General features: G+C 39.5%; 1 protein-coding gene across 7 annotated transcripts in view; it reads right to left on the bottom strand.

Moving 5' to 3' along the window:
- Positions 1 to 27,685, bottom strand: part of adarb1b (adenosine deaminase RNA specific B1b) — a 158,208-nt gene that overhangs the window by 44,655 nt on the left and 85,868 nt on the right. For 2 of the 7 annotated variants that reach the window (XM_053234364.1, XM_053234367.1), the window contains exon 4: positions 10,759 to 10,811. The exons of 1 other annotated variant lie outside the window; for it this stretch is intronic. Coding sequence is in view for 3 of the 6 variants with exons in the window: in XM_053234362.1 (XP_053090337.1) it covers positions 24,421 to 24,619 (199 nt within the window). In the remaining 3 variants the exon portion in view is untranslated. Of the gene's footprint in view, positions 1 to 5,203; positions 5,850 to 10,758; positions 10,812 to 24,420; positions 24,773 to 24,829; positions 25,478 to 27,685 lie in introns of those variants that run through there. 4 more of the 7 variants (XM_053234362.1, XM_053234366.1, XM_026910660.3 and 1 more) reach the window with 4 other exon arrangements.

The raw sequence follows: 27,685 nt of genomic DNA, 5'->3' as shown, positions 1-27,685 counted from the left end.
AGGAAGGGAAGAAAGAGCAGTATTTCCTGTGTGCAGCAGTAATGCAGGAGTAATGGAGAAGGTCAGAGAGCAGACTACAGCTCTGTTATTACTGATGGGGCAGAAAGTTTTGTTTGTGTAAGTGCATATTTACTCGTCAGACATGTTAGAGACCTCAGCATGCCTGTTTAATGAGGCCAACTGCACTGTGCGCTCCTTCTAGACTAACACAATCTCTCCCTCTCTCTCTCTCTCAGGACTGTTCCACTACAATAGTCCCCGCATGACCCAGCCTCCTTTATGCAGCGTGCTAATCAAGTCTAATTAGGCCGTGGTAATGCAGCGCTCGTGTGACCCAGCTAATTTCCTACTATAACAGAGCGCCGATGCATTGTTCAGGCCTCGCCCACAAAACAACAGCCACACAATAGCGCAGACGTCTTAATCAACAATAAGGGCTGGCATCATTTGGCCTAATGAATATGCAGACGTCTCTGTTAGCAGGCGGGTAATGCGATACAGCTCTGACGATAGCAGCTAGAGAAACATTTAACAGCAGCAGCCTTGGAGAGGATAATTACTTGTTAATTAATTAACAAGCCAAATAATTACTAATCAAGTAGGAAAGTAACATCTATTTGTGAGTGTAAATTTCACAACAAAGTTATTAAACTATTAAGTTCAGTTTGAATATGGACCATGCAATATTTCACGTAAAAAAATCTAATATATAGTAGTTATTATAAGAGAAACTTATATTTTTATATTTTATGCTTCATTTCAGAAACATAAAATGTCATTTTGCAATCTTAGCAGTTTTTTTTTAAACATTTTTGCTCGCTTGCAAACAGAAAACAAATATAATTTATCAAATTAAGAGCCCAAAATCTGTGCGCTTCTTTATAACTTCTGAAAATGATGTGTAACTGCAAAAGTTGGTGTTCTCAGCGAGAGCCATGCATCATTGTTAATATCCAGTCCATCTGAAACAGTTCATTTGCGTCATTCTGCTGGCTGTGCAGAAACTGGTCCTCCTCCTCATTTCACATGTCATCAGCGGCCCAATGGAGAGGCTTCCGGCTGAGACCTTTCTCTCCTTCTAGGAATGATAATCTGACGGAAAAATGTTTCCGCCAGGCTGTAATTGCGGGGATTTCATTTTCATACATTCGTTTTACTCTCTAATTAAGGCTTAAAAGAATCAAGTGTCCATCCAGCGCTAAGAGTCATTAACGCGACTTAGAGATGGAGAAAAATAACGCACGAGGAGAGAAAACAACGAGCTGATGATACAGCGCGCACATACTTCCATCTGGACAGGTGACTGAAAGAGTGAGGGAGAATTTTACAGGGAGTGTTCGAGTGAATCAGATTAAAGGAGACGTCCATGTTGCGCTGCCTCTCTCTTGCGTTTCTGGCACTAGCTGATATAAGAGCGAGACACACTACCATTTGTGACAATCATCTTAACTCGGCATGTGGCTTTAGCGCTGTGAAAATGCCATTTCAGCACCTCAGGATTTTGCCTTTCATTTCAGTGAGGCTGCTGCAGAGCGAGTGGGTGTTAAGGCAGACAGCTAAGGTGTGGTGTAGCGCTTTCTGAAAGCACAGCTCAGTACCTGCCGGCTCCACGGCTAATTCCGCACAGCCCCAAGCGCTCACAGAGGCCCTGCTGAGGAAAACCAAAACCCCACCTGACAGCGCCTACTGTTTTCACTCCCTGCCTCTGAATGGTGAAAAATAAAATCAAAACTTTAAAAAAAGAAATTTTTCTTTCTTATCTTTCTCCAGGTCTTTGGCCATATTGTGCAAGATGCATCACAAAACAAAAATCTTTCCATCTTCCAGTGAAATGCTGTGCCTTTTGTATGTTACGGAACTTTTTCGGGGTGTGATGTGGCACGACACAGAGTTCGAAGTGGATTATTTCGTATAACCACACAGTCTGGAGCGTGTTATTCCACTTATACTAAAGCGATTTGCCAATGATTACAATATTAAACTTATTAATGAATGCCACATCACGCATGTAAGATTTAATGTAGCGGAAAATCCAGAAGACAAGCTGTATCTCTCAACAGTATCTCTCTCTCTCTCTCTCTCTCTCTCTCAAAAATAATGCGGCTTGTCATTTTGCTAAGAAACTGGAAAGCATACGCTCCTTTGTCCTGAACACTTTCCTGTGCTGGAAAACATTGCAAAGCACTGTGACTGTTACAAAACGCTGACACCCGTGACCCCTCCCATACATGTTATACAAATGTCTTCTAACAAACAAGGTCACCAAATCAACAAATACACAGTCTTCTTTGTTTTTTTTTTTTAAATTCGTTTATTATTATTATTATTATATATATAGTCTTAGATTATGTGGTCCATCTGCTGTACAAGTCTCTGTGCTTGTGCTGTTACTACAGCAATAATAACGTACTGTATTAGAAGGAGCACCTTAATATTAACCTATCATTCATGTTACAACCGGAACTACTGTCCGAGCTGTGATGCTATCCAAAAATAATGCACACCCTCTGACCAATCAGATTCGAGAATTCAGTAGTGCCGTGGTACCGTGGTATAAACTTGTGGTATCATCTTATAATCACAGCACGGTTAAACTCTCTATTATAACTGGTGTTTAGGTTTATGTTAATGCACTTGTCCTAATACATTATAGTTATAGTAATAACTTCTACATGGACTTATGGTGAACATTAAAATGTGTGGTCATTTAACATTTTGGTAAATGTTTATTTAACATTTATAAAAGGAGGACTTTCTGGTTCTTTTGGGTCCATTCGTCGTATTAACTTCAACAGAGAGGAAAAAAAGAGATGTTCCACAACAGGAAATTATTATTGTTATTTTAACAATTTAAGTAATTTGTCATCATTGGCAAAGTGCTATGGTGTAGAAGGAAAATAATCAGTTTTGGAGGGGAAAAAGTAAAGCTGCTTTACGTCAGGCTATATCACACCACCCTCATTTGGTCATTTTCCTATAATATGTCCCATTGTATTTTATTCCTTACATAATTTCCATTTCACATTGTCTTTCACTGTGACTTATGACTTTCTACTAAAGACATTAAGAAAACGTCTGGAGGTTGGGTAGAACACCAGTCGTAAATGCTCTGGTAATGTAAAAGCTCCAACATTTAACCTCTTCTCTAGAACATAACATCAGATCATGTAACACATGGAGCTCTCAGAGAAAACACTCAATAACTGTAGTGTGAAAAGACCTTTACTTCCATACGTTACTTAAATAAATCCATAACTGGAGGGCTTTAAGACCCTGAGGCACGGATAAAAGGATCATGCCTGCTAAACCTCCCTGAGGTAAACATAGGAAACATAAACTGTTGATTATACTGCTCTGCATAAGCACCTAGTACATTCAGAAAAGATTTAAGACACAAAATGGGGGTGAATAAAACAAGCCTCCACAGCTGAACACTGATTACTCCCAAACCTGATTAAGTTCTTCAAACCCCAAGGAGGTAATGATGTACTAATGATCGACTCGCTCATCTGCTAAACAATCTCCTCAGTCAACAAGCCCACCGAGTCCGGCGAGTCTGTAGCTCTCCTCAAGTTACATTTCATACTTCTTACGACTTCTTTAAACATGTCAAGTGGAGTTTAGCACCCACAATTTGCAGTGGTGACGTACCAAATATAAAATACTTCAAATAACTCACATGCAAGGAAAATTCACGGCTGCTAACGCTCTTCTGCAGAAGTAACACCATTGAAAAAAAAATGGCAAAGCTGCTTTGTGACAATGGACAAGTGCTACACAAATAAATTGATTTTAAATAAATATAATTGAATTATACTACACTAAAACAGTTTTATGTACAATGACTGGTCATAAGTTTTAACTGGTGTGTGTATTTGCTGTTTTTTTCCCCATATCGATGTTTTTATGTGGATGCTAACACATTAGTATATCGCTAACAACAGCTGCTGCTTAGCTTCATGAAGTCTCAGCTTTTTAATAATTCTTTATTATCTTTTAATAATTCTTTATTATGATATCTTTAATCATAATATAACCTACTATGAATGATTCAGTAGTCACAGCAAAACTAATAGTAAAAGTATGTAGCTACACGAGTGAGGACTGTAAGTCTGCAGCCACCACTACATCCTTCACTAGATCCTTTTAACTATGGACATAGGCACAAAGCAGCTTTACAGAAAAATATAAATTAAGGATATAAATTTAAAATTTATATAAATTATAAATTCATAGCTTTAGTCCTACGAGTGTGTGAGTTTAAGGAGTTTTAGTCTTTAATTTGTTATTCCCGTCTCATGTGTTTCAGGGATATGCTCCGGATCCACCATAACCCTAGCCAGGACAGAGTGGCTGAACGAAAATGAATGGAATTTAGACTAATTACGACTTTCTAAGGACCCGGAGACACTATAGAATTAAAAAAAAAAAAAAAATCATAAAATACATCAAGTCAAGTGAAGTGGCTTTATTGTCATTTCTACCACATACAGCTAGTTATGTTATACAAGTTAGCTAGTTAGCGTATGATACGTACTGAATCATACACATTTTGTTGACATGCTTTGAAACACAACAAAGAGTTGGATATATTTTGCTTTCCAGGTTACAAAGTTTTAAAAAGACCCTCCACAATCATGTATTAATTCTCCCTTGGTCAGTTTGTTGAATCAAATACCGAAAAATCCTACTTGCAAATACACACACATACACACACACATATATACATATATATATATATATATATATATATATATATACATACATACAAATGTGTGTGTGTGTGCGTGTGTGTGTATTTATATATATACACACACACACGCGCGCACACACACACACACTGGATCCTATCCTCTAAAGTGTTTGGTCTAAAAAGAACTGTGTGGGTTATTAAGCGTGCAGCCTAATCGTTTCAGCAGTAGCTCAGGAACAAGTTAACGACAGCGCTGGAGATCCACCAGCGCACCTACCGACTAACACAAATCCAGCACCTCAGAGAGACAGGAGTCACCTGAATCAGAGCTGTGGGATTTTACTGCGTAGCACAACAATACACAACCTATAAACATACACATCTATACACCAAATACTTAAACAAACAAACCCTCTACGACTAAAGAGATCTAGAGTTTAGAAATCCAGGCTGAACGTTTCTTTCAGCCTGAGCCCTGGCTCTGGTGTGTGATAGTGCGAGTAGGCTGACCTTTGCGCTCAGAGCGTTTCTTGCGCCTCCTCTTGAACCTGGTCCTCATGAGGCAGTAGTAGGCACCCACGCAGGGCGGGCAGTCCAGCAGCAGCGCCATGCTAGAGTGTCACCCACTAACAGCAGCTGTCTCTACTGCTCTGTCCTGTCCTGTCCTCTTCCTGACACACACACGCTTGAGGTGTGGAGGTGTGAGTCGCCCCTCTCCCAGTGCAGGTCTAGCAAATGCATGGGAACGGGCGCACACACACACACACACACACGCGTGAGCGCGCACAAGCATACACACATGCACGTGGTCTGCTGCTCCTCCCCTCTCCTCCTCCCCGCTCAGCGCTCGGTAAGAAGAGAGTGAGAAAGAACGGGGCAGAAATGAGCAGAGCTGCTCAGCCAGACTCTCTTTTAGGTTTTTATTATAATTATTGGCACCCATCAAGAGAATACACAGAAATGAGTGCATAAAAGAAACATGGCGCACAACGTTTTCCAAGCAAAATCACTGGAAAAACCATGTACCTTCTCTCTAACAAAACAATCCATATATATCCACTTTTAAAAGCAATTTCTCTCAAAAGCATATGTGGCAAAATTAATGACCCCCAAACAAAATTGTAAAAATGCAACTGTTTTTATTATTGTTCTTTTTGACCAAATATGACGTTTCACACCAATATCATTGAGAAGAAATTGTTCTCAAGTTCACAAGTCAAGCCAAAAAAGAAAGAAAGGAAGGAAGGCAAAAAAAGACAAGGAAGAAGAGAAGGCAGGCAGTAAGGAAGGAAAGAAGGAAGGCTGGACGGAAGGTATAAAGGACAAAAGGATAAAAAGACAGAAGAAAGGAAGACAAGAAATAAAGAAGGAAGGCAGGTAGACAGGAAGGAAGGACGGAAGGAAGGAAGGAAGGCAAAAAAGCAAAGAAGGAAGGATGGAAGGAAGAACAAAGTAAAGCACAAAGGAAGGAATGCAGGAAGAAGGGAGAGAAGGAAAGAAGGAAGGCAGTCAGTCAGAAAGGAAAGAATGAAGGAAGAATGAAGCTGCTCTTCTGAGAGCAACCCACAAAATAAAGCATGTAAAATGTGCCACTTTTAACTGGAAGTTGAGCTGGAATTGTGTTGTGGTGTGAAAGGAAAGAAAGAAAAGCTCTTAAAGCCACTGTAACACACGCTGGTGCATCACTGATGCTTCGGAGCTGTTTTGTGGCTAGTGGTCCAGGGATTCTCGCCAAGTGTTATAACACTACATCCATGCAGCCAAATGAGCTTGAAATGCTGTGTATTGAGTCCAAGATCCTCTACAAGTGTCTTCATTTCCCCACTTCTTTTAGACATTACAGGAAGACGCTCAGTGCTCTTATTCTCCCCAGGGGCGCTTTTATCACGACCAGAAAAAAATACTGGTCTTATATAATGTGTTTTGCTAATTTTCTGGAACTTACTGTAAACAGAGAGAGAGGGAGAGTTATGTAAGAGAGTCAGGCCACCACATGAAGCTGTGTGTGTGTGTGTGTGTGTGTGTGTGTGTGTGTGTGTTCGATGTATGCTAGCAGGTAGGCAGAGAGCTATAGAGTCTTTCTGATGTCCTCTAAGCTTCACTGACTTCAGCTTTAGCCTCCAGCAGCACAGACAGGCAGCAAGCATTTTTCCTCAAAGAGCCACAGAAACATCATTAACTAGAACTACAGAGAATGCCATCTCTCTGCTACAAGTAAAAAGAGTCTAGTCTCTCCTAAAGCAAAAAACCCCACACTGGACCACAACGACGCCATACTGTACATCCTGTGATAAAGGTTGATGTCAGATCTCCAAACCACACAAAACTCTATAATATCAATATCTATAACTATATCATAACTCAGTATCATGACCAACTGACAACACTTTTCTGAGATATCACAGGTATGCTGAAATATTTTGACAGCAATTTTTTAATTACATTATTTACGAACTGAATGGAACTTGGTGAATCTTTAAAATTGAGATCTTTCTTCCTTTTCAGTACACATTTTTTTTAAACACCAAATGAAGGTATCACGACACACAGCTGTACACGGGGTCCTTCAAAGGCACACAGTGGCCCTTTTTTCTGCCGTGATATGATATTGAACTCCTACTCCTCACTACGCATTTGCAAAGCTCCTAATTCTGTCTCAGGTTTTTAACGTGCTTGTTTTACACTTTGTAAAACGTCCTGTGCAGTAAGAGAGCTGTTTTTTTTTTTTAAACCAGAGATTTCCTGAAGCTAGACAAAAAAGAAGCCTGTAAATGTAGCAATAAAATCGCTAATAAATTCGTTCCCACATAATCTGGTATGCTCGGCTGGTTTACTGTGGTGCTGCTTCATTACAGGAGCATCGGTGCAGTGTGGCAGACACAAAGCCACTATGGCGCCATCTTTTGGTCAACACAAGTTTTAACAGAGGTGATGGAGGATGAGTGTAAAGCAATATACAGTACTCATTCACACTGAGTGTAAAAAGAGCAGATGGAGATAAATCAGGATTGATAGATACATATTAGACCTGTGCCATGATCTGTACTACCCTGTGTCGTAATTAATCAATCAATCCATTCATTGATTATTTACTTATTTATTAATAAATAAACATTGTGTTATTAACATTGTGTTATTATTTTTTTAAAATTTTTTTTACTTGTTTGTCTCTGTTCAAGGTATGTAGTGCCTTTCTAAATCCCAAGTTCACTTTTTACGAAAGTAACACAAACAGAAAAAAAATATATATATATTTTTAAGGGGTAGAAAAATAAGATTAATATTGTATATTGAATATTAATGAAAAAAGTTTCTTCTGTATTTAGTTAGGAAGGAAGGAAGGAAGGAAAGAAGGAAGGCACACAAGAAGGAAAAGGAAGGAAGGAAGAAGACAGGGATGGAAGGAAGGCAGGACGGAAAGAGGTCAGGCAGGCAAGAAAAAAGGAAGGAAGGAAGGAAAGATGGAAGGAAGAAGGCACACAAGAAGGATGGAAGGAATGAAGGAAGGAAAAAAATTCAGGCAGGCATAAAGACAGGAAGGTAGAAAGGAAGGAAGGAAAGAAGAGAGGAGCCAAAGGAAGGCACAGAAGGGAAGGAAGGCAGGAAGGAAAGAGGTCAAGCAGGCAGGAGAAAAGGAAGGCAGGAAAGAAGAAAGGAAGGAATAAAGGGAGGAATAAATTCAGGCAGGCATAAAGACAGGAAGGTAGAAAGAAAGGAAGGAAAGAGGAGAGTGAGGTACAACAGAAAGAAGGAAGGAAAGGAAAGGAAATTCTTCTGTAGTCTTGCTCTCAGCTTTGGACTTGAACTTGCTCTGTTTGCTGCAGAGACTGAACGCAGCTCAGGTGGAGATGTGCGCCCGCAGTGGGCTCTCCCTCAGACACATGCGTGAAGCAGTAATCTGCCAGGAACAGCACTGACACTGCGCTTCACACACGTTCTGTTAAATAACACTGTGCAAACTTCTGGCTGCTTCCCACCTACCATCACCTCAACAACATTAAAGCACTCCACTCAAATTTATTTCACCAGCTGCACTGCCTTTTTCCATCCTTCTTCCAGCCATGTGCTATTTAAAAGTTAAGCCTGCAACACCTCCTAAAGGTAAAAGACGGTACTGCAGAATCACCTTAAATTACCTGGAATACTATATATACATATCTCAACATGACATTTAATTTAATATTAATGCTTATTACTGCTTTAAAATTCAGAAAAAAATAAGATGTTTAAATAAATATTGTTGTACAGATGTCATAATGTTAATAAATCAGCCCTGCTCTTAGCTGCTCGACTCCTACACACTGCTTGGTTTACAGTAAAAGTAATCAGCAGAATTGCTGCCATCCTTCTTGTTCATTCGCACATTATATAATGGACCAATTTTTCTAAATGCATTGGCAAACTCTCATGACCAACAAATGGCTCTCTCTCCTAGCTAAACAGTTCGAGTAAACAGGAAAAGAAGCCATAACTGTATTAAATTTATTCTAATCAATATGTTTTTCTTTCTGAATGCAGACGACATCAGAGCTCCTTCAGATTTTAGTCTCAGACACTACTTGGCAAAGTGTGAGTCTGAGCTCTCAGCACATTCAGGATTAGGAGTAATCTCTCAGTACAAGCTCAGCTCCTTAGCCCCTATCCCAGTGGGCGTCGTTTTTTCTCTCTCTCTCTCCTAACACGTCTCTAGAAAGCTATCAGAAGCACAGAATACCTTGTACAGGTGAAGTGAGAGCTGGAGCAAATCAAAACTGTGGAACGTCCAAGCAACTATAATCTAATTATAATAGCATTATAGTTTCAGATGATCACACTGAACAGCCAATCACACTGGATGATTACAATTTGATTGAATCGTTCATGTGTGTCATCGTCATAGTGCTTCTAGACGACCCTGACTTACACACATTTTACAAACATGAGCCATGAGATTTTGAAAGCAGGTCAGTAAACTCAGCTGCCTGTGTTAGAGCTGCCCATTAATTATTAATAAATAAATTAAAAAACATATGAATGAATGTCTTAAGGAAAGAAGGAAGAAAGGTGGGAGGGAAGGAAGGCACATGAAGGATAAAAGGAAGGCAGGAGGGAAAGATGTCAGGCCGGCAGGAAAAAAAAAAATGAAGGATGGCAGGAAAAAAGGAAGGAAGGAAGGCAAGAAGGAAGGAAGGAAGGAAGGAAGGAAGGAAAAAAAAGGCACACAAGATGGATGGAAAGCAAAACAAAATTGTTAAACATCCAAGCAACTATAATCTAATTATAACAGCATTATAATTTCAGATGATCACACTGGACAGCCAATCACACTGCATGATTAGAATCTGACTGAATCGTTCATGTGTCTCATCATCATAGTGCTTCTAGACGACCCTGATTTACACACGCTTTACAGTACACACATGAGCCATGAGATTCTGAAAGCAGGTTAGTAAACTCAGGTGACCATGTTAGAGCTGCCCATTAATTATTAATAAATGAATGAATGAATGAACTAATGAAAATAATGGCACAGAGAGAACAGATGGATATGGTCATGGATTTGCTGTTGAAAGCCAAAAAAAAATAAAATAAAGGAAATGCCCCCTGAACAACACTGTGTGTGTTCATATTGAAATATTTGTGATGTGTTTAGTGATTATGGTGCTAATTTGTTGGCTGATGCTGTATTTTCATTAATCCTGTGAGAAGTTAGAGGTTATGTGCTGTAATCAGTGCCTCTGTCAATGTACAGTACTATTTTACATAACAACAGAATAGAGTAACATCACACTACAAGTCTTTCTAGTCTTTCTCTCTCTTATCGCCTGAATGAACAGGCGATCAGCCATGCAGTTGCTTGTAAAGATGCTTGCAGTCCGCGTGCAGAATTTTGTTTGTGGGTTTTGATGCATAGCTATTGAAAGTCAGTGTCTTCCTTTTTTTTTTCATTATTGCCACTGATAAGCCTCGTGAGTGACAAACCAAAGTCTGACTCACGTCCTACCTGACTGTTACGAGGCACATATGCAAGGCAATGAATTAAGAGAAGAGGAGAAGACAGAAGTGAAACGATGAGCAGGACTTACACACTTCAGTGTCCACAGACTGCAGGTGCTAGACTCCTGCTGGATCAGCTGACCTGTTGCAGATAGAGAATGATAATAATAGTTTAGACTTTACAATCTGAAGTCTAAGACGTTTTAGAAGAGCCAGAAGATCCACTACACTCTGGCTGGTGTACTGTCAATTCTTATTAAACTCTCTCTTCTTATATTGTCTTAAATATTTTGTATGAACAGGTATTAAAAAAAAGTGTCCCATCATTAATCATGGGAATTCTTGTTTCATCATATGTTTTGAGAAGGAAAAAAAAACGGCTCTATAAATACAACAGAGATTTTTTTTTTTTTTTTTCAAGGAACTTGGATGGTGGAACAAGGCCAAAACATTAAGTTTTAAACATTAAGTCATTACGTTTCTCATCCATTACTTTAATCCAGGCTGAAAGTGAGGTTCACAGAAAGCAGGCACCATGTGGAATTCATCATTTTAAATGGAGAAGGAAATGTTATCACTGATTTGTTTAGTAGCCTTAATTTTTTGGCACTGACACTATTTTGGATCTGTAATCCTATCACACAGCAGGGTTTAAAATAAACACACCACCCACCTGCCAAATTAGGTAAAACCTCTTGGCACACCTCATTTAAAACAAAGTGTGTGTGTTGCATAACCTTTATACAATCATCGACCACTTTTTTTTTAAATATCTGCTCATTCATGCAATTATCCTATCAGTCAATCACTTGGCAGCAGGGTAATGCATAAAGTCATGCAGATACAAGTCAAGAGCTGTTCACATCAAACATCTGAATGGGGAGAAAATGTAATCTCAGTGACGCTGAGATCATGGCTGGTGATGTCAGACAGACTGGTGTGAGTATTTGAGAAACTGCTAATCTGCTGGAATCTTCACACAGAACCCAGCAGTCTCTAGAGTTTACACAGAACGGTGCAAAAAAAACCAAAAAAACATCCAGTGAGCGGCAGTTCTGCGAACAGAAACGCTTTGTTGATGCGAGGTTTCAGAGGAGAACGGCCAGACTGGTTTGGGCTGACAGGAAGTCGACGGTAAAATCACTCTTTACAACTGTGCTGAACAGAAAAGCATCACAGAACACGCAACACATCGATCCTTGAGGTGGATGCGCTACAAAAGCAGAACACAAACTTCATCTGTTCAGCTTTATTGAGCCTGTGCACACTGTAGCCTCAGTTTCCTGTTCTTGAATCCCACTGCGACTGCCGCACTACACATGCGCTTTTACTAGTCAGATTAATTAGACTGCACAGATAAGTCGTGACATTTTCAGAATCAGGAGCATGCACGTATATGGAAACACTGACAAAACCAGCAAAATAAAGTCCAATGCAAAATGTAAAGCTGTCATATACTGTAACTGCTAGCAGATCAACTGCAGTCATCTTGTGTGTGTTAGTATTAATGCACTTAACTAGCTAACTAGCTCGATATACAGTACTGTGCAAAAGTCTTAGACACCCTATTTTTTGTTGTTACAGATTGTTACAGATTTTTATTTTATGACTTCTACATTATTGATTCAGTACAAAAACATTTTAGATTCCAAACATTAGTTTTCCAGCACAAAATTAAATGTTATAGAAAATGTTTGTATGTCAGTAAAGAAAGCAGCATATTACATAAGAGACACTTTTCAGACAAAAAACATAAAAATAAGAAGCAAGTGCGACAGTCAAATTCTCCAGAAGAACTGCGGCTGCTTCTGCAAGATGCTCAGTAACACTTACAGCTCATTTCCTTATAAAACTGCACACACTGCACCTGAGACTACTATTTTTTTTAAAAGCCAAGGATCGTCACACCAGATATTGACTTTGTTTCATTTATTACTGTTTACTGCTCTTTATAGTATTTTTTTAATGTAGAAACATTTAATTTCATTATTTTTGAAGGCATCTTTGCTCTACAGCATTTCTTTGCATGTTCCTAAGACTTTTGCACAGTACTGTATTTTATTTTACTATGTTAGCTACCACTATTTAGGCTAGTTAGTTAGGTTTCCATGTAAACAAGGCATGGGACTGGGCAGCACACTGGATCTTTCATACGTCTGGTGGACTAGCTAATACAGGTCTGATTTGTTGCGGAAACAGCAACAAGAAGAATATAAAAATGAATCTTCAATAAAAATTGATAGACATGTTGTGATAGCCCTTAGGTGTAATCATAAGCACAAAGGACTGCTATAATAAAAAGTGTTGGAATTAATGACCAGACAATTAAAGTACAGCTAGCATCAGTGTGGCCTGTAATATGATGTGTCAGATTCCTATTAGGCCCTGTCTCTAAAACAGCATGTCCACTTCCTCAATGAAAAGCGTGCTTTAAATCAACTGTAAAAGTCAGACTTCACATTAAAAACAGCCCCCGGTTCAAAGCCACAGAGTCAGAGTGAAATAAAAATGAAACACGATCTGAAGCCAAAACCCCAAAAAGGAAATAGTGGTGAGGAGAGAGAACAGAAGGTTGAGGATGATGTGCGGTTAATAAAAGCTCTATTAGACATTCCTACCACGCAGCCTAAACTAACACTGACTTAAATCTCATACTAGCAGACGTGTACGTCAGCATGCTGGTCTGATTCACTGCTCAGCTTTAAACTTCATCCATCTGGAAAAAGAAGCACCTTCAAATCTTTCTTTCTGATTGTCTGTGTTAACAATAACAGAGCACAATCCACAAATCATCTAATCCTATTTATACATTTCAACAATCATGGTACATGGAGGAAACTATCTATTACTCTCTGGGGCAAGAAAAAGGCCCGAGGTTCTTTTAATACACTAACGTGCTGCAGATGACTGAAAGTTAGAAGTCACTTCATGTTAATATACAGCACCTATGGAATGAAATGGAATGGAAAAAACAGGAATTGGAAAAAAATAGTGACGTTTCTGTGTTAAAGGATGTCTGCAAGTTTATTCCAAAGACTTCAGTACTTGAAAAAAAATCTAAAGGAAAAGCTATTTTGTACTAACACATTGCTTCAGTATTTGTTTGTTAACTGGTTTGTTAATGTTTTACTCAACGGTAAATTAAAACCAGTACCATTTCATGTTTGGCCCCGCCCATTTTTCTCCACAGAGTGTATATACACTTCATACGTACAGATGAACTGATTTATACACACAGCCCAAGAAGAGTATGTAATTAACCAAAGGAACACCGGATTCCAAATATCAAGGACAGCTGTTAATTCTACGTGTAAGATAGTGCAAGCGTCAGAAATAGTCTTTATATTCCAGATGTGTGTCACTGTATTCAACACAGATATTTGCATGTGGCCTATACAGTGCTGGCGAGGTCAATGTTTCTCTACTACAATGATTAAAGATGAAATAATGGCGTAAAAAAGCAATAAATTAGCCATTCATCCCCTAAAACACTTAGATATGAAAAGACAAATGTTTAACAATTTCTTTAAAATCACTTCTTATAAATATCTCAAATAGTATTCATCACACTGACACAATGATCTGATTCTACTAAAGAGAGGAGGATATAATGTAATGAACTTGATCACCAATAAGGATCCCGCTGAGATTGAGCTTCTGTCTCTAATTATTTTGTCAAATGTCAGCAAGTCGTTTGTTCTGCTTCAGCTGTTCAGCATCACACTAAACAACACAGGAGACTAAATAATAATAAATCATAAATGAATAAATGCATTTCAATCTGTGATCATAACCCTGAGCAAAAACTACAAGGCAGTACAAATCAGCACGAAAACAAGGGGAGACGAAGATCAGTGAAAATATTTCAGTTCTAAACTACTCTTTCACAATATAAAGCAAAAGCTGAATGCAAAAGTTTCCACACCCTATGGTTTTTAAAAGGGGAGAAGAAAATTTATGATCTGCCTCAAAAAATGGAATTTCCAGATGAATCATGGGAGCATCCTTACACAAGATACATTATTAATTACATTATTAATACATTTAATTTCTAAAATAAATTAAACTAATTAACAAAAAATCTCTTCCATTTTCTCATATATCCTGGGGCCATGGGCCGAGCAGAAATTTTTTTTGAAAACGTATTATTTTTAATTTAGAAGTGAATAAAATGTTTTGGGGTAAGATATCCTTTATCCGTTTACGCACGGAAGCATCATATCACAATGAAAATATGCAAGTCGCTATAAATTACTTTAATCTGATCGAATCTGTTCAAATGGCAGCTTCACAAATGCCACCTCTGTGGTAGTTTTATTTTTACTGAGTAGATGTAATATACAATCCCAATGAAAATGTAAAATTGTAATGACACATGTTGGGAAATGTGGAATAGTGCAGAAAATAGAGATATACTGTAGATGAGTTGAGAGGAGTAATTAGCAGGAATAAAAATTTAAAAAAATATCCCTCCTGAAGGGGGCGCTGTTACTCTTTTCGTTCTCTGCTCCTCAGCTTCTAATTATACCATCCATGTCCTGCAACAAGCTTTTACCTCATTATAGAACAATTAGCTGTCTACTCATCACATTCTCATATTCCCATTTGATTACATCAGTGCAACATCAAAACCGTGGCTGATGGTGTAAATTAAAGCAGCCAGCCTGCCTACAGAAAGAGAGCCACTCAGAGGTCATGCCTCGCCTCTCGTTTAAACTGAAACGTCTCTGTGGCAGGACAATAGAGGGAATAACGTGTTCAGCTGTCTGAGAGACTATTCCAAATGCTTCATCATGGCTACATTTATCTCCCCAGGAGTAAACACTGGTGGTGGAAATGACTATGAGAGATGGAAAAATTTCCACTGTGGTGCAGACGGAAGCCAAAGATGATCCCTGGAAGCGCAGACGCCCGGAGAGTGAGTGAGTGAGTGAGTGTGTGCTGGCATCGGGGTCTGTGTTAAGCAGCATTTGAATCAAACCGGCCTGCGGCAATCAAGCAGTGAGGCAATCCCAGCAGGAAATCAAGCAGAGTAGAAACTCAAGAAGTCTGAGTTGAGTACAGTGCTGTTTCTCTGATATTGTTCTAATTCATCACCATGCCTCACTGCTTCCTCCTCCTCCTCCTCCTCCTCTTCATTTCACCATCCCGCTTCTTCTTCAGCCCACACATGTTGTCACTTGCTCAAAGCATGGAGGTGATAATAAGATTTGATCGTCCCGTGTGTGCGTTATCTTCCCTCAGCTCGAGGTTAAGTGACTCAATCAGGACTTTAGACAACACCTGCTCTGTGTCCTGCTTCGTGTGCTGTCCCGGCAGAGCCGTGTTTCTGCGGTCAGCTGTGAAAGACTATACACAGATCACTCTGAGGTATAAATACCTTGACCATATTGAGTAAGAAAAAAGTGCAAGGAAAAAAGAGGGCAGCAATTCAATAAGTGAGTCCATAAATCATACTTCATGAGAGTGCGGAGTAGAGCTGAAGGATGGAGGAAAGGAAAAGCGAGCAGTTCTGCCAGAATGACAGTCTGATTGAGGAAACGAGAGATATTCAGTTATTTAAATTTAGAAAACGTCTGTTGAAAAAGTGAAATATGCAATATATTTACACATCCAGAAGTGGCAGTACTAATTCTGACCAAATGAGGGCACCAGCATTTACAATTTACCAGTCCAGCATGCAATGCAGAGCCTTCTCTGCAAAAGATTGGCCATAAGGGGAGTCCTGAATGACATGAGGATGAATGTGTAAGGAATAAGGTGCAAAAAAGGAAGATAAACACACCAAATGTGAAGATCAAATGCCTATTTTCCAGTGACCCTTGCCACAACATTTCACATTTCACCCATTTTGCATTCACACATTCATAAATATCCATTAATAACAAAAGAATTACTTTTCTCCCTGATGACATCCAGATCCTGTTTGCTCATATACAGTAGTGCACAATATTCAAAAGCACAGTCACAGCTTTCTAAATCTCATAGCTCTGTGGTCTTCGCTGATTCCAGTAACAAACCCACAGTGGCCCTGGTCAAAGCAGGATTAAGATGGAGGTGGGTCAGTGCGATTGGATGCTAAAAATCTTCAATCTGGCTAACTATACTGTAATTAATGAAGATCCCTTCACATCATTCCCTGGTTAGTCTCTATGCTCACTCTGTATGTGTAAAGTAAGGTCTGTGCTTATACTATACATCTGTCAGTTTTGACAATAGCAATGTTTTATTAACATATTTTTTAAAGAAATTATTTCTTTTTCGAAGGACAACCTGACTGTGGACCCATGGAACATGCTAGCTAGAAGGAAAAAAATATTAATTAGACCTTGATGAAATACTAAAGAAATATAATAGTAGTACAGAAGGAATGCTGGGAATCGAAAGTTGTTAAAGCCCTTAAAAGAAATGTGACATGTTTCTCTGCACTGAGAAAGTGGCAGGCAGACACAGTTGCACAAGGTTAGTCAGAAACAAGGGAAACAGGAAATGGTCTGAACCTGGAAAACAAGGCTTGGACCTAACACTGCATGGTAAGACTTCGCAAGACACTGAAACAACAGGCTATAAGTAGACATACTAATCAGAACTAAACACAGAACAGGTGAAGAACAACAATCAGGCAACAATCCAGTGACAGGATAAAGGTGGAGACAGGACTGGAACACAACTAAAAACAAACACGATCGCATGAAACTCATCATGACATACAAGTGACATACAAGCAACAGTTAAAACTCTTTCCTGAAGGTTTCGCGGTGTGATCAGACAGAACCCAGCTTCGTAATTCTTACAATACTTACAATACAAACAAATTCATGTACAATATACATGATTCAATGTACGATACGAACAAATTCTTCCCTGTAAAAAAGTAGTTCTCTCTACACACATCTCTGACTGAAGAATTCATGAAAACATTCTCCAAAAACTGTGCTTCACTGAAACATTTACAGACTCTGCCAACAGCTGCACTCAGACTTCCATTATAAGTGAGTTTTATTTAAAAGGTTTCTGTTCTTTCCTCAGTACACGGAATGGCACGTATGATACAGATACAGTGCACAAAGATTTGGTTAAATTTGGTTGCCAGCATAACAGTGATTAATGGCCCTTTACGACAGATCACATGTGATCCTGAGGGAGCTACTAGGTTTTGCAGCTCTTATAATCATGTGCAAAAAAAGCAGCTCCACCGGTGGATTGGGCTGGAAATATTGAGCTATTAGACAGTGGAAAAGGACATGAGGGAAAATTTACTGCCGCTGCACTCAGTGTGAACATCCGACAGGAAAGTTGGGAGGATATTAGATTTATTTAAAAGATGCCTTGTGAATGTATCCCCTGTAGCCTCTGCTCTGCCTTGGGCACTCTACTCTCTCTGTGTTGCAGATTTTTAAATATTCAACACTGCAGATCTTCGTGTTCCATCTCTAGCCCCACACACACACACACACTCTCTCTAAGAGCAGGCAGTGGAATGCCACACACAGATGAGGCACATCAGAACCAGGCCTGTACAATAAAAACCCAAATCCCTAAAAGACTCCAGTTGCATGTTTACCAGCAATCCATGACAGACATGTTGTGTGCTGTGGTGAACCATAAAAATTGGAATTAGGGAAAAACATAAATAGCTTTAGGGCTGTGTGTGTGTGTGTGTGTGTGTTTGTGTGTAGAGCAGGAAGAAACACTGAATGCAGACACGCAGCACTTTTCTCCATCTCCAGGATCAGGAAGCGTCAGGCCATTAGCAAACATCATTACTACATGGGAATGTGCAAATGTGCAAACACAAAAACAGCAGAGGCACAAGCACACACAAAAACACAGCCACAAAAATACTGGGTCTGTTTTTGTTTACCAGGAGCAGATGTACGAAAGGAAATGCGGAACTGAAAAGGGGGGTAATGTGCTGCTTCTTTAAGCAGTCCAGAAGACTGGCTGTATGCACAGCCGTACTGGTTGTGTGTGTGTGTGTGTGTGTGTGTGTATGTGTGTGTGGTGCAGATCAACCGCTGAGCTGGTTTTGACTGCTTGCCACTGCGCTAGGAAAACAATGCACGGTCTGTTTCTCTGAGGAAGCAGGCTCTGGTGCCGGCTGACGACTGAGAACAGGCCCGATCACTCACCTCGGCGCCTTGGACAACAAAGCTGGCTACCAGAAGACCTTCAGTGTGGGGGGTTAAATCAGCAAGGAGAGTGCTGAGCCCTGATTTCTCAGAGTAGGACCAGGTTAAGATTATCTCAGTAACTGGAATACAAAGTAGACTCTGAGCCACGATTGAGGACAAAGGCACTCAGTTCCTGACGGACATCAGCAGAGTCCATGGCCCTGACACACCAAATCTACTTGCAAACAGGAGAAGCCATCAAGCTTTAGTGTCCGAGTGTCTCTGGTAGTTTGTGCAGCATTTTCTTCGTCTTTTGCACTGAAACAGCATTGATGAATCAGCATTGTAGGCCAGTAGGGAAAAGTTCTCGGATTAACTATTTGGCCTAACAAGCAGAAAAGGCCAGTGACACTCATTACTCAACCTCTGCCCATCTGTGCATTATTTAATAACTTCCACCTATCTGCTGAAGCTAGCTCAATTTTTCACAACAGAATGACCAAATGGAGCAAGCTGACTACTGGTATTCCACTGACCAATGGCTGACCATTTAAACAGCTTAACAGTGGTGACAAATTGGTATGCAGGCTACTTTGTTTGGCTATACTTCAATCAGCATAAGTATCACTATAGATATGGTACCAGTAGATGGTTCGGACATGTTGTTTAGAATGATAAGAAAACAAGGGCTTGAGGTTTCTATGGATAGTTAAGAGTTCTTATACCAAAGAGTTGTTGAATTCTTGATTCTGACTGCTCACATGGTTTTGATTAACTCTGCTTATCAGGCACTCCACATAATCAAAGACTAATAATAAATGACTAATAATAAATACAGTGATTTGATATAAAATCACTTAATCACTGATATGATAAAGGTGTTTGGAGGTGTTTCATTATCATTGGTGGAAAGATTCTGCAGTGTCAGTGCTTTAAGCTTTCAGTCATGGGAAGGTCTTCAGGACAGAGGACAGAGTTTGTAGCTCCTTGGTAACATGACAAGCTGTGACTTTTTTGGCTTATTAACACTAAGAGAGAGGAAAAATATTTGAGCTGCTGTAATGTAAGTGATAATAGGAACTTACTTTTTCACAGATAGTCCACAACATTAAATGTAAATATAAATGAATAAAAAAATTGTAAACATTTTCAAATTGCTTTGGTATAAGAGGAATAAACCAGAACATGCCATTATGAGAAAGTAATGCAGAAGGACTGTGTGATTGATTATTTGCCTATAGGAGCACGCCCCATGTTTCATTCCTTATATAACTTGGTGAATGGGTTCTAACTGGAATCCTCCCTGAAAAACAGAGACTTTCTCTCCACTGAATCTTTCAGGGATCCTTCAGAGAGGCAAATCGAAAACTGATGAGTAGGCAGATGGGAACATAGACATACTCTGTTTTCTGGTTTTCATTTTAAATTAGTTTAAATAAGTTAAGCTGTATTGTTTGTGGGGCGTTCAAGTGCAACTCTTCACAGAAGGTGCCTTGGTTGGCACGTGACATTGACTTGGTGTGTTTCAGATCTTATTGAAACACACCAAGTCATTGAAAATCCTCACCGAGGGCAATAGTGACATTTTGACACTAATCCGACGGAGGGGGGGAGGGAAAAAAAAAAAAAAAAAAAAAACTTTACCAAGTATCCAGTGGCATTGACTTAATAGATATTTAAACTGGCCAGGATATTTAAAACTCTTCACAGACACTTGAGAAAATAACACAAAAACCCCACTCTCTTTCCCCAAGAGTTAACAATCCCTCGTTCCCCTGTAGTCCCCCTGCACCTGACAGATTGGGGTTGTTTGTTTGCGGCGCGGTGCTGTTATCTGCTCCCTGGGGCCCAGTATCTAGGTCAGCACTCTGGAGAGTTAGGAAGGTGTTGGGTGGTGAAGTGGGGCCAGGTGGCCGGCACAGCTGGAGCTCATAAAGCCCACTGGGAGACATCTGCAGCAAAGGGACAGAGGACAGGTACCGATCCCACCACCTGGACACTGACGAGACTCTCACGGAGAAGCCACGTGAGCCGAATCCTCATTTCAGAGGAACGAAAGAGGCTGAAGTCAATAAACAGGAAGCGGACTGCCAAGACATCACTGTGTATTATACCATAGAGAGCATCTGTGATACAAGTCCTGAGAGGACCAAAAGAGTAATAATAAGCCAGCGCAGTTGTAGCCAACAGTCATCATAGGTGGGATGACAGCAGTTCCCTCTCTAACATGCCCTCACACATACACACGCACACAGACTTCACAAACACACTCTCACTAAGAGCCAGCATCATCCTGGGACTAGGTAGATTAGTTTCATCGCTCAGTACAAAATCCTTAACAAAACACATTCTCAGTTTCTGCTGGAGAACAATGCTGGTGTGCTCATTCCCACGCACAGGCCATTCACGACCACAGCTACTGTTACAGCAGCCGCTTTTAACTAGGCCAGAGAACGAGAGAGAATGAGAGAGAGAGAGAGAGAGAGAGAGAGAAAGACAGAAACTGAGAAAGATGTGAAGCAGAACTAAGATTGAACTTATTAAGAAACATCCTGACTTGCACTTCGATAACTAAATTATAGTGCTTTTAAAATTAGCTAGATGAAATCAAATGCACACTTAAATGGAACATAAGTAAGGAATAAAACATGATGGTCTGTGTTGTTAAGGGGAAGACAATCAAGCACTGGGTGATGGGTTGCAGCTCGATGCAAAGCTGAGGGCCATTACCACCCCAAAGTTCATTAGTTTCCAATAACAGCACATACTGAAGCAGTCAGGATTCCTCTTATTCCTCTTCTACCACAACAGTCTGCCAACGGTCACAAATTTTCATTTATTAATGAATGACACATCATACATTTTATTTAATGTTGTAGAATGTCAACAGAAGTTGTTCTAAGTTACGCTATAGCAGCTATAAACTGTCATTCCCACAACAGCCTCTCTGTTTCTCTCTCACTTAAAGTTAAAAAAGCAAAAAAAAGGCAGCTTGTCATGTTACCTAGAAAAAAAAAGAAAGTCTTTTGTCCTTAAGACCTTTGTAAAGATACAGCTTTACAAAGTGCTGACACTGAAAACAAAAATGCTAAATAAACAAAGAACAAGCACATTAATATGAACCATGGAGCTGTAACTACTGTCCACGCTGCCCTTACAGCAAATTAATCAACACCTTCTGACCAATCAGAGTCGAGCATTCAGCAGCACTGTGGGATAAATTCCAATTAAAGGAATACTCCAGTGTTTCAAACATCTAGTCATTCTACTGCAAATTATTACATTTTATTATTATCACAAATTAGCAAATTATTATTACAGAGAAAAAACTGACATGTGTCCCTGCACCAAGAAAAGAACAGAAAAGCAGTTCTCATAAAACTAATTGAGATGTCTAAATCAGTCTATGGGCAGCTGATAAATACCATCATGAAACATTAATGCAAAATGCATTGTTGCAAGCCTGAACTCTGAATTCTTGAGTCAAGAGTATTTCTAAATTTAGCTCTATATAATTCATCTTTTCAGATATTTCAATATTTTTAGAGAGGAAAAAACTAGTGGTCATGTGACACCAGTATAGTTTTGCTCTCAAATTGGAAAGTTGGTTGAATCTATAACAAACAGCTATTGTTAGCATGTATTATATTATACATTATATAGTCAAGGGAATTCAACAACTGCCCCCTCCAGTTACGAGTGTGTTTTGCCGTAATTGTTTTCTGTACAGGGAGATGAATAGGGCTGTGGTAATCACACTTCCAGTACAGATATGGTGAATGAAGATTAGGATGAAAAACAATGGAGTATATCTTGACCTGAATGTGTCCTGAATGACTGAAACTCTCCGAGGAAGTGCTGGAGCGAATAAGACTGGTCTTCCACCAGAGACACTTTGTGAAGCTCTAAAATCAACAGATATTCAGTATGACAGAGAGCTGTACCCCTGCTGTGCTGGTATTATGACTCAAATGTATGCTACAGCTGCTTTTGAAATGCGAAGGGAAAATATTTTTATTAGGGGTTTAAAACTGATTTTCCAGAACAAATAGAATAAACATTGACAGAGAACAAGCATAAAAAAGAACTAATACAGAAATGGTTATAACAGATACTAATCCATCATGCGAGGACAAAATCATGAATGGATAAACTAATGAGTACAAATCAAAACAATGTTATATGTGTACAAAAATAAAACTCAAGGCCAACAGCATCGATGGGTATGACTCTGCCACAAGCAAGTCCAGCACTTCTTATTACTGAACTGTATGTCTGAAATACCCTTAAAATAAACTTCAAACAGCAAAGAAGCTATTGGGGAAAAAAAAAAAAAAAAACCCTGTGACCTTGACCCTGTTTGCACCAATTCCAAAATCTAACCAGTTCATCACCTCATTGCAAATATAATACAAACGTTCAACCACTCCTTCTCAAGATAGTAAGCTAACGACAATCTCAGATGGACACGTGGACAACCTGAAAACGTAACGCCTCCACCACCTCGTGGCAGCTGCATACAAAACACGTCTGTAAGTCAGTTGTGCATTTCAGTGACAGTGATATTGATACACACACACACACACACACACACATACATATACATACATACATTATATATATATATATATATATATATATATATATATATATATATATATATATATATATATATATATATATATATATATATATATATATATATAGTCACATTTCAGTGACAGTGATATATATATATATATATATACACACACACACATATATATATATATATATATATATATATATATATATATATATATATATATATATATATATACACATATATATATATATACACATACACCTATACATATACATATACATATACATATATATATATATATATACATATACATATATATATATATATATATATATATATATATATATATATATATACATATATACATATATACACACACACACACACACACACAAAATGTTATACTTTTTTCCCTGATTTTCTCCCATCATGTGGTCAATTCCCAACCACCAGTCAGCTCTTGCCTATCATACATCAGCTACGGACTGAGGAGGGTGAAGGCTAACGTACTTCCGCCGAGTCATGTGATGCCCGCCAGCTGCAACTTTTCTCACTGCTGCTCATGTTCAGGGCAGCGTAACACACTTGGAGGAAAGCACTATCTTCCATCTTCCACAAACATGAGCTCACAGACGCCCAGGAATGACCAGTGTCACTGTGATTGAAAGGGGAGAGAGTGTATGCCGTCTCTCCCACTCTGACAGCACGGCCAATCTTCCCTTGGCTCGGGGCCCCGGATGGCTGTGGTATTGTATTGATTTGAACTCATGATCTCGCACTGACAGGGAGAATTTTTCTACTGCGCCACTCGAGAGCCCAGAATAAGTGTAACAGTGTCTAAGTCTAAAACTGTTCCAAATATCTCAATTTTGGCAAAAAAGCACAGGATGTCTGATTTTAATTCCTAGCTTGTAAGCATTGCCTTAGTACAAAAAATAACAAACAGCAAAAGTGACTGTAGTCAAACCCAGACCACAAAACTTGTCATAACACTGCAGATGCATGCTTGAATTCTTACTGAGGAACATTGCCTGCAATTCCCTACGTCTCACCCTTGTGTTTCTCCCATCTCTCCATCAGTGGGCACATTCCAACCCAAACACCGCTGCTTCCGCTGGTTAGAGCAGACGCCCGCTCTGTCTGTTGGTGGGGGCTGAGGAGCGAGCCATCGAAGCGTGGATGCATTCTCCGTCCCGTCTGCTTGAGTTTTAGTTCGCCGACTAAGCCCCAGTCTCCAGCATGGGCCAACATCAACAGTTCCCTTCTCACTTATCTCCCCGTGCAGCGCAACATCTGGCCAGCCTCTGCGCTCTCAACCACATCTGGTCAGGCTCAAATAAGCTAGGACTGTGTATCCATCTGCGTGTGGATGATTCAGGCAGGCGGTCAGTCAGAGTTCAGCCCAGCCGCTGTATATCATTACAAACCAATTACGCTCAGAGAAAACCTCATTAACCGCACCTGTAATGCAGTGACCCCAAGCCGGCAGCGAGGATAAGCTGGAGGTGGTAAATTCCTGGCTCTGATCTCAGCAGGAACCTCTGGCCTTGTGCTAAATCAGACTGCAGATATGAGTGTGGCGGCTGTCGGCTATTCTCACTGTGACCTTCATCAGTTCTGAGCATTCAGCAGTGAGCGTTTAGCACAGTCACAGCACGACCACTGTGACACAAGCAGTGTGGATGTGTTCTCACTGTACCAATATTTAGTTTGGAAATGTCTATGTGTGTGTGTGTGTGTTTGTATGTTTGTGTGTATGGCAAGGATCTCTGTGCGGTCTCTGTAAACATGCACAAAGGTAAAATATATAAACTCGCACACACACTGTGCCCTTCAATTGCGTGCCTCTGCTTCTCTATAAACATTTAAAATATTCATAAGAAAACTGAGTCTACAGGAGGCAGAATGGTTTTTTCCCCTTTCAGCATTTGTTGCTTTGCTACAACTTAAAAAAATAAAAATAGTAAAAAAAAAAAGCATAAAATACTCCTGCACAATGTTAAAGGGTCTGGATTGCATAAGAAGGCTATATTTATGTACTACATAGCTGAGGGTCTGTTATTTTGTTGCTAAAATTACATGCCATTTTAATACTTTCTGTAACAATCTGCAAGTAGGAGGCCTATGAAGTTTCAAGTCCCGCCCCCTTCCCCCCTTGAGCTCATTAATGTGAAATAATAGCTATCAATGCATGTTCGACATTAGATAAATAAGAACTTATTAGGCAAATATATAGTCAACATCAGTTGGAAATCCAGAGTAGGCATATCAAATGTGGCAATGTTTCTGTCGTTCTCTTGGTACATTCAGTTCATTTTGAATTTTCCTTTACTCACTAGAACAATGCCAAAAAGCCGGACAAAAAGCAATTCAATAAAAGCTCATTTCATCTAACAATTTGATGACCATGTGCACTAAACTGTAGCTCATCCCAATATGGCATGTTCTGAACAGAAACAACAGAAACACCTGTACGTATAGAGCACTGTTATTTATTTTGCTAATTTTTTTTTTTTTTTTTTTTTTTTTTTTAAATGGTACGTGGCAGTGGACTCAGAGTCTATCCAAGGAAAACTGGGTGTGAACCCGAAATACAACCTGGATGGGAGTGGCACATGGGGAAAACATGCCAAACTACTCCACATTTATTTATTTTTTTTTTGATAAAATCCAACTGCCCTCGAACCTTTATTTAAAAGTGAATTCTGAGCAAACAGGTTTTCTGTTCTTTTTTCAGTACAGTGGAACCTGTTGACGTTATTGCTTGTGGTAATCACACATATGTTCGATCATCAGTGTCATGCAGTCAGTGGGTTTTCAAAACAGTCATCCCTGCTTCATTGAATATAATCATTAGTATCATTGAAAATATGTACAAACCCAAAATCAACACTACCACCATTCCTTTAGAAGAGACAGACACATCCCTGTCTACACGTAAACTACTGCATACACACAGAGTCTGTGCCTCACAATTTACATGCAGACGCAGCTGACGGATAGTTTCATAGCAACTCTCTATCATCTCTCTTTAAACACATCATCACTCCTGTAAGAGGCTCTAATCAATTCAGTCTGGGCCTGTCAGGGGGTGGGATGGGGGTCCAGCCATGCAGAACAGCAGCAGCTGTGTCTGGGTAATTTGGAGCCCCAGTGACACTCTATGATGGGTCACAAGGCATTGTGGGTAGATTTTTATGTATGGGCTTCAATGACAAGGGAAGCACATGTAAAGAGGAAGCCAGTTGACAGCAAATGATCAGAGGCAATTTGCAGCTGGCACAAAATGTTCTGTGTTACATTATTAAAGCATTACACATTTCTTACACACCGTAATTTGACTCCTTACAGCATAATACTTCTATTTCCTTTTTTTTTTTTTTTTTTTTTATATTCAGCAGAACCCTGAAGTGGATCTTCAGCACATAGATAGCTATACACTGAAGAAAATCACAGTGTCTGCCATTAGATCAATCTTCACCACACTCAAAAATTCCCCTACATTACAATCTCCCTGAGGAACAATGATCTAGAAAAGGGACCAGTCACTGTCCACACTATTACACACCCATATCTGACAATCTCCCTCTGATCGGTCAGCTTGGAGTCTTCCATCATCCCCTGGGAATTACAGCAACACAGGAACACAGTCAGAAACGTTGTCTCCCACACAGCAGCTCGCGCCATCAGGACGTAAAGCCGAGCAGAGACTGCGGAAAGAGACGCTGCAACAAAGCTGCAGTGGGGTCAGCCGACTGAAAATGGCCTTTCTTTTCCATGGAGTGTATTAGAAACCTGGGCCCGGTGCTGAGTCTGCAGAACTGCCCTCAGGACATTAACACTCACTGTTTATGTACTGCTCCATTAGGAATCACAATGAGTGTATGGGAAATGGGGGGGGGGGGGGTTTAGTACAGCGTTATGTTCAACAGTAAGTGGTGCTCAAAGTAAAGAAATTCATTTCCAAACAGGGGTATGCGAATAAATTTGTAATGGTCTTGCTATATAAAAGTTCTGAATATCAACTTATATGACTTTACACATATCTTTTAACAGTTACCTTTTAATGCTTAACCATTAACATTTAGTTCATGGCTATAAATAAGACAGATTTATTTAAAATGGTTATGTTTTGTTTCACATGTTACCAAATTTGACTTGCACCATGAACAGATCAGACACCAGTTATGACTTAAACCCACCTGTTTAATTTATTGAACATGCCGTGTCGTCACTCGACTCGTCAGACCCGAGAGGATAAATGAAATAAAAATCGATCAAAGTTTGAAAATGTTTCTTTGTGGATGAGCAGTTAAA

This window comes from Pangasianodon hypophthalmus, chromosome 5 (genome assembly GCF_027358585.1).
Source record: "Pangasianodon hypophthalmus isolate fPanHyp1 chromosome 5, fPanHyp1.pri, whole genome shotgun sequence".
NCBI classification, from domain to species: domain Eukaryota; kingdom Metazoa; phylum Chordata; class Actinopteri; order Siluriformes; family Pangasiidae; genus Pangasianodon; species Pangasianodon hypophthalmus.
Note: the sequence above shows the minus strand (reverse complement) of the source record. Positions and strands in the feature narration are given on the sequence as shown.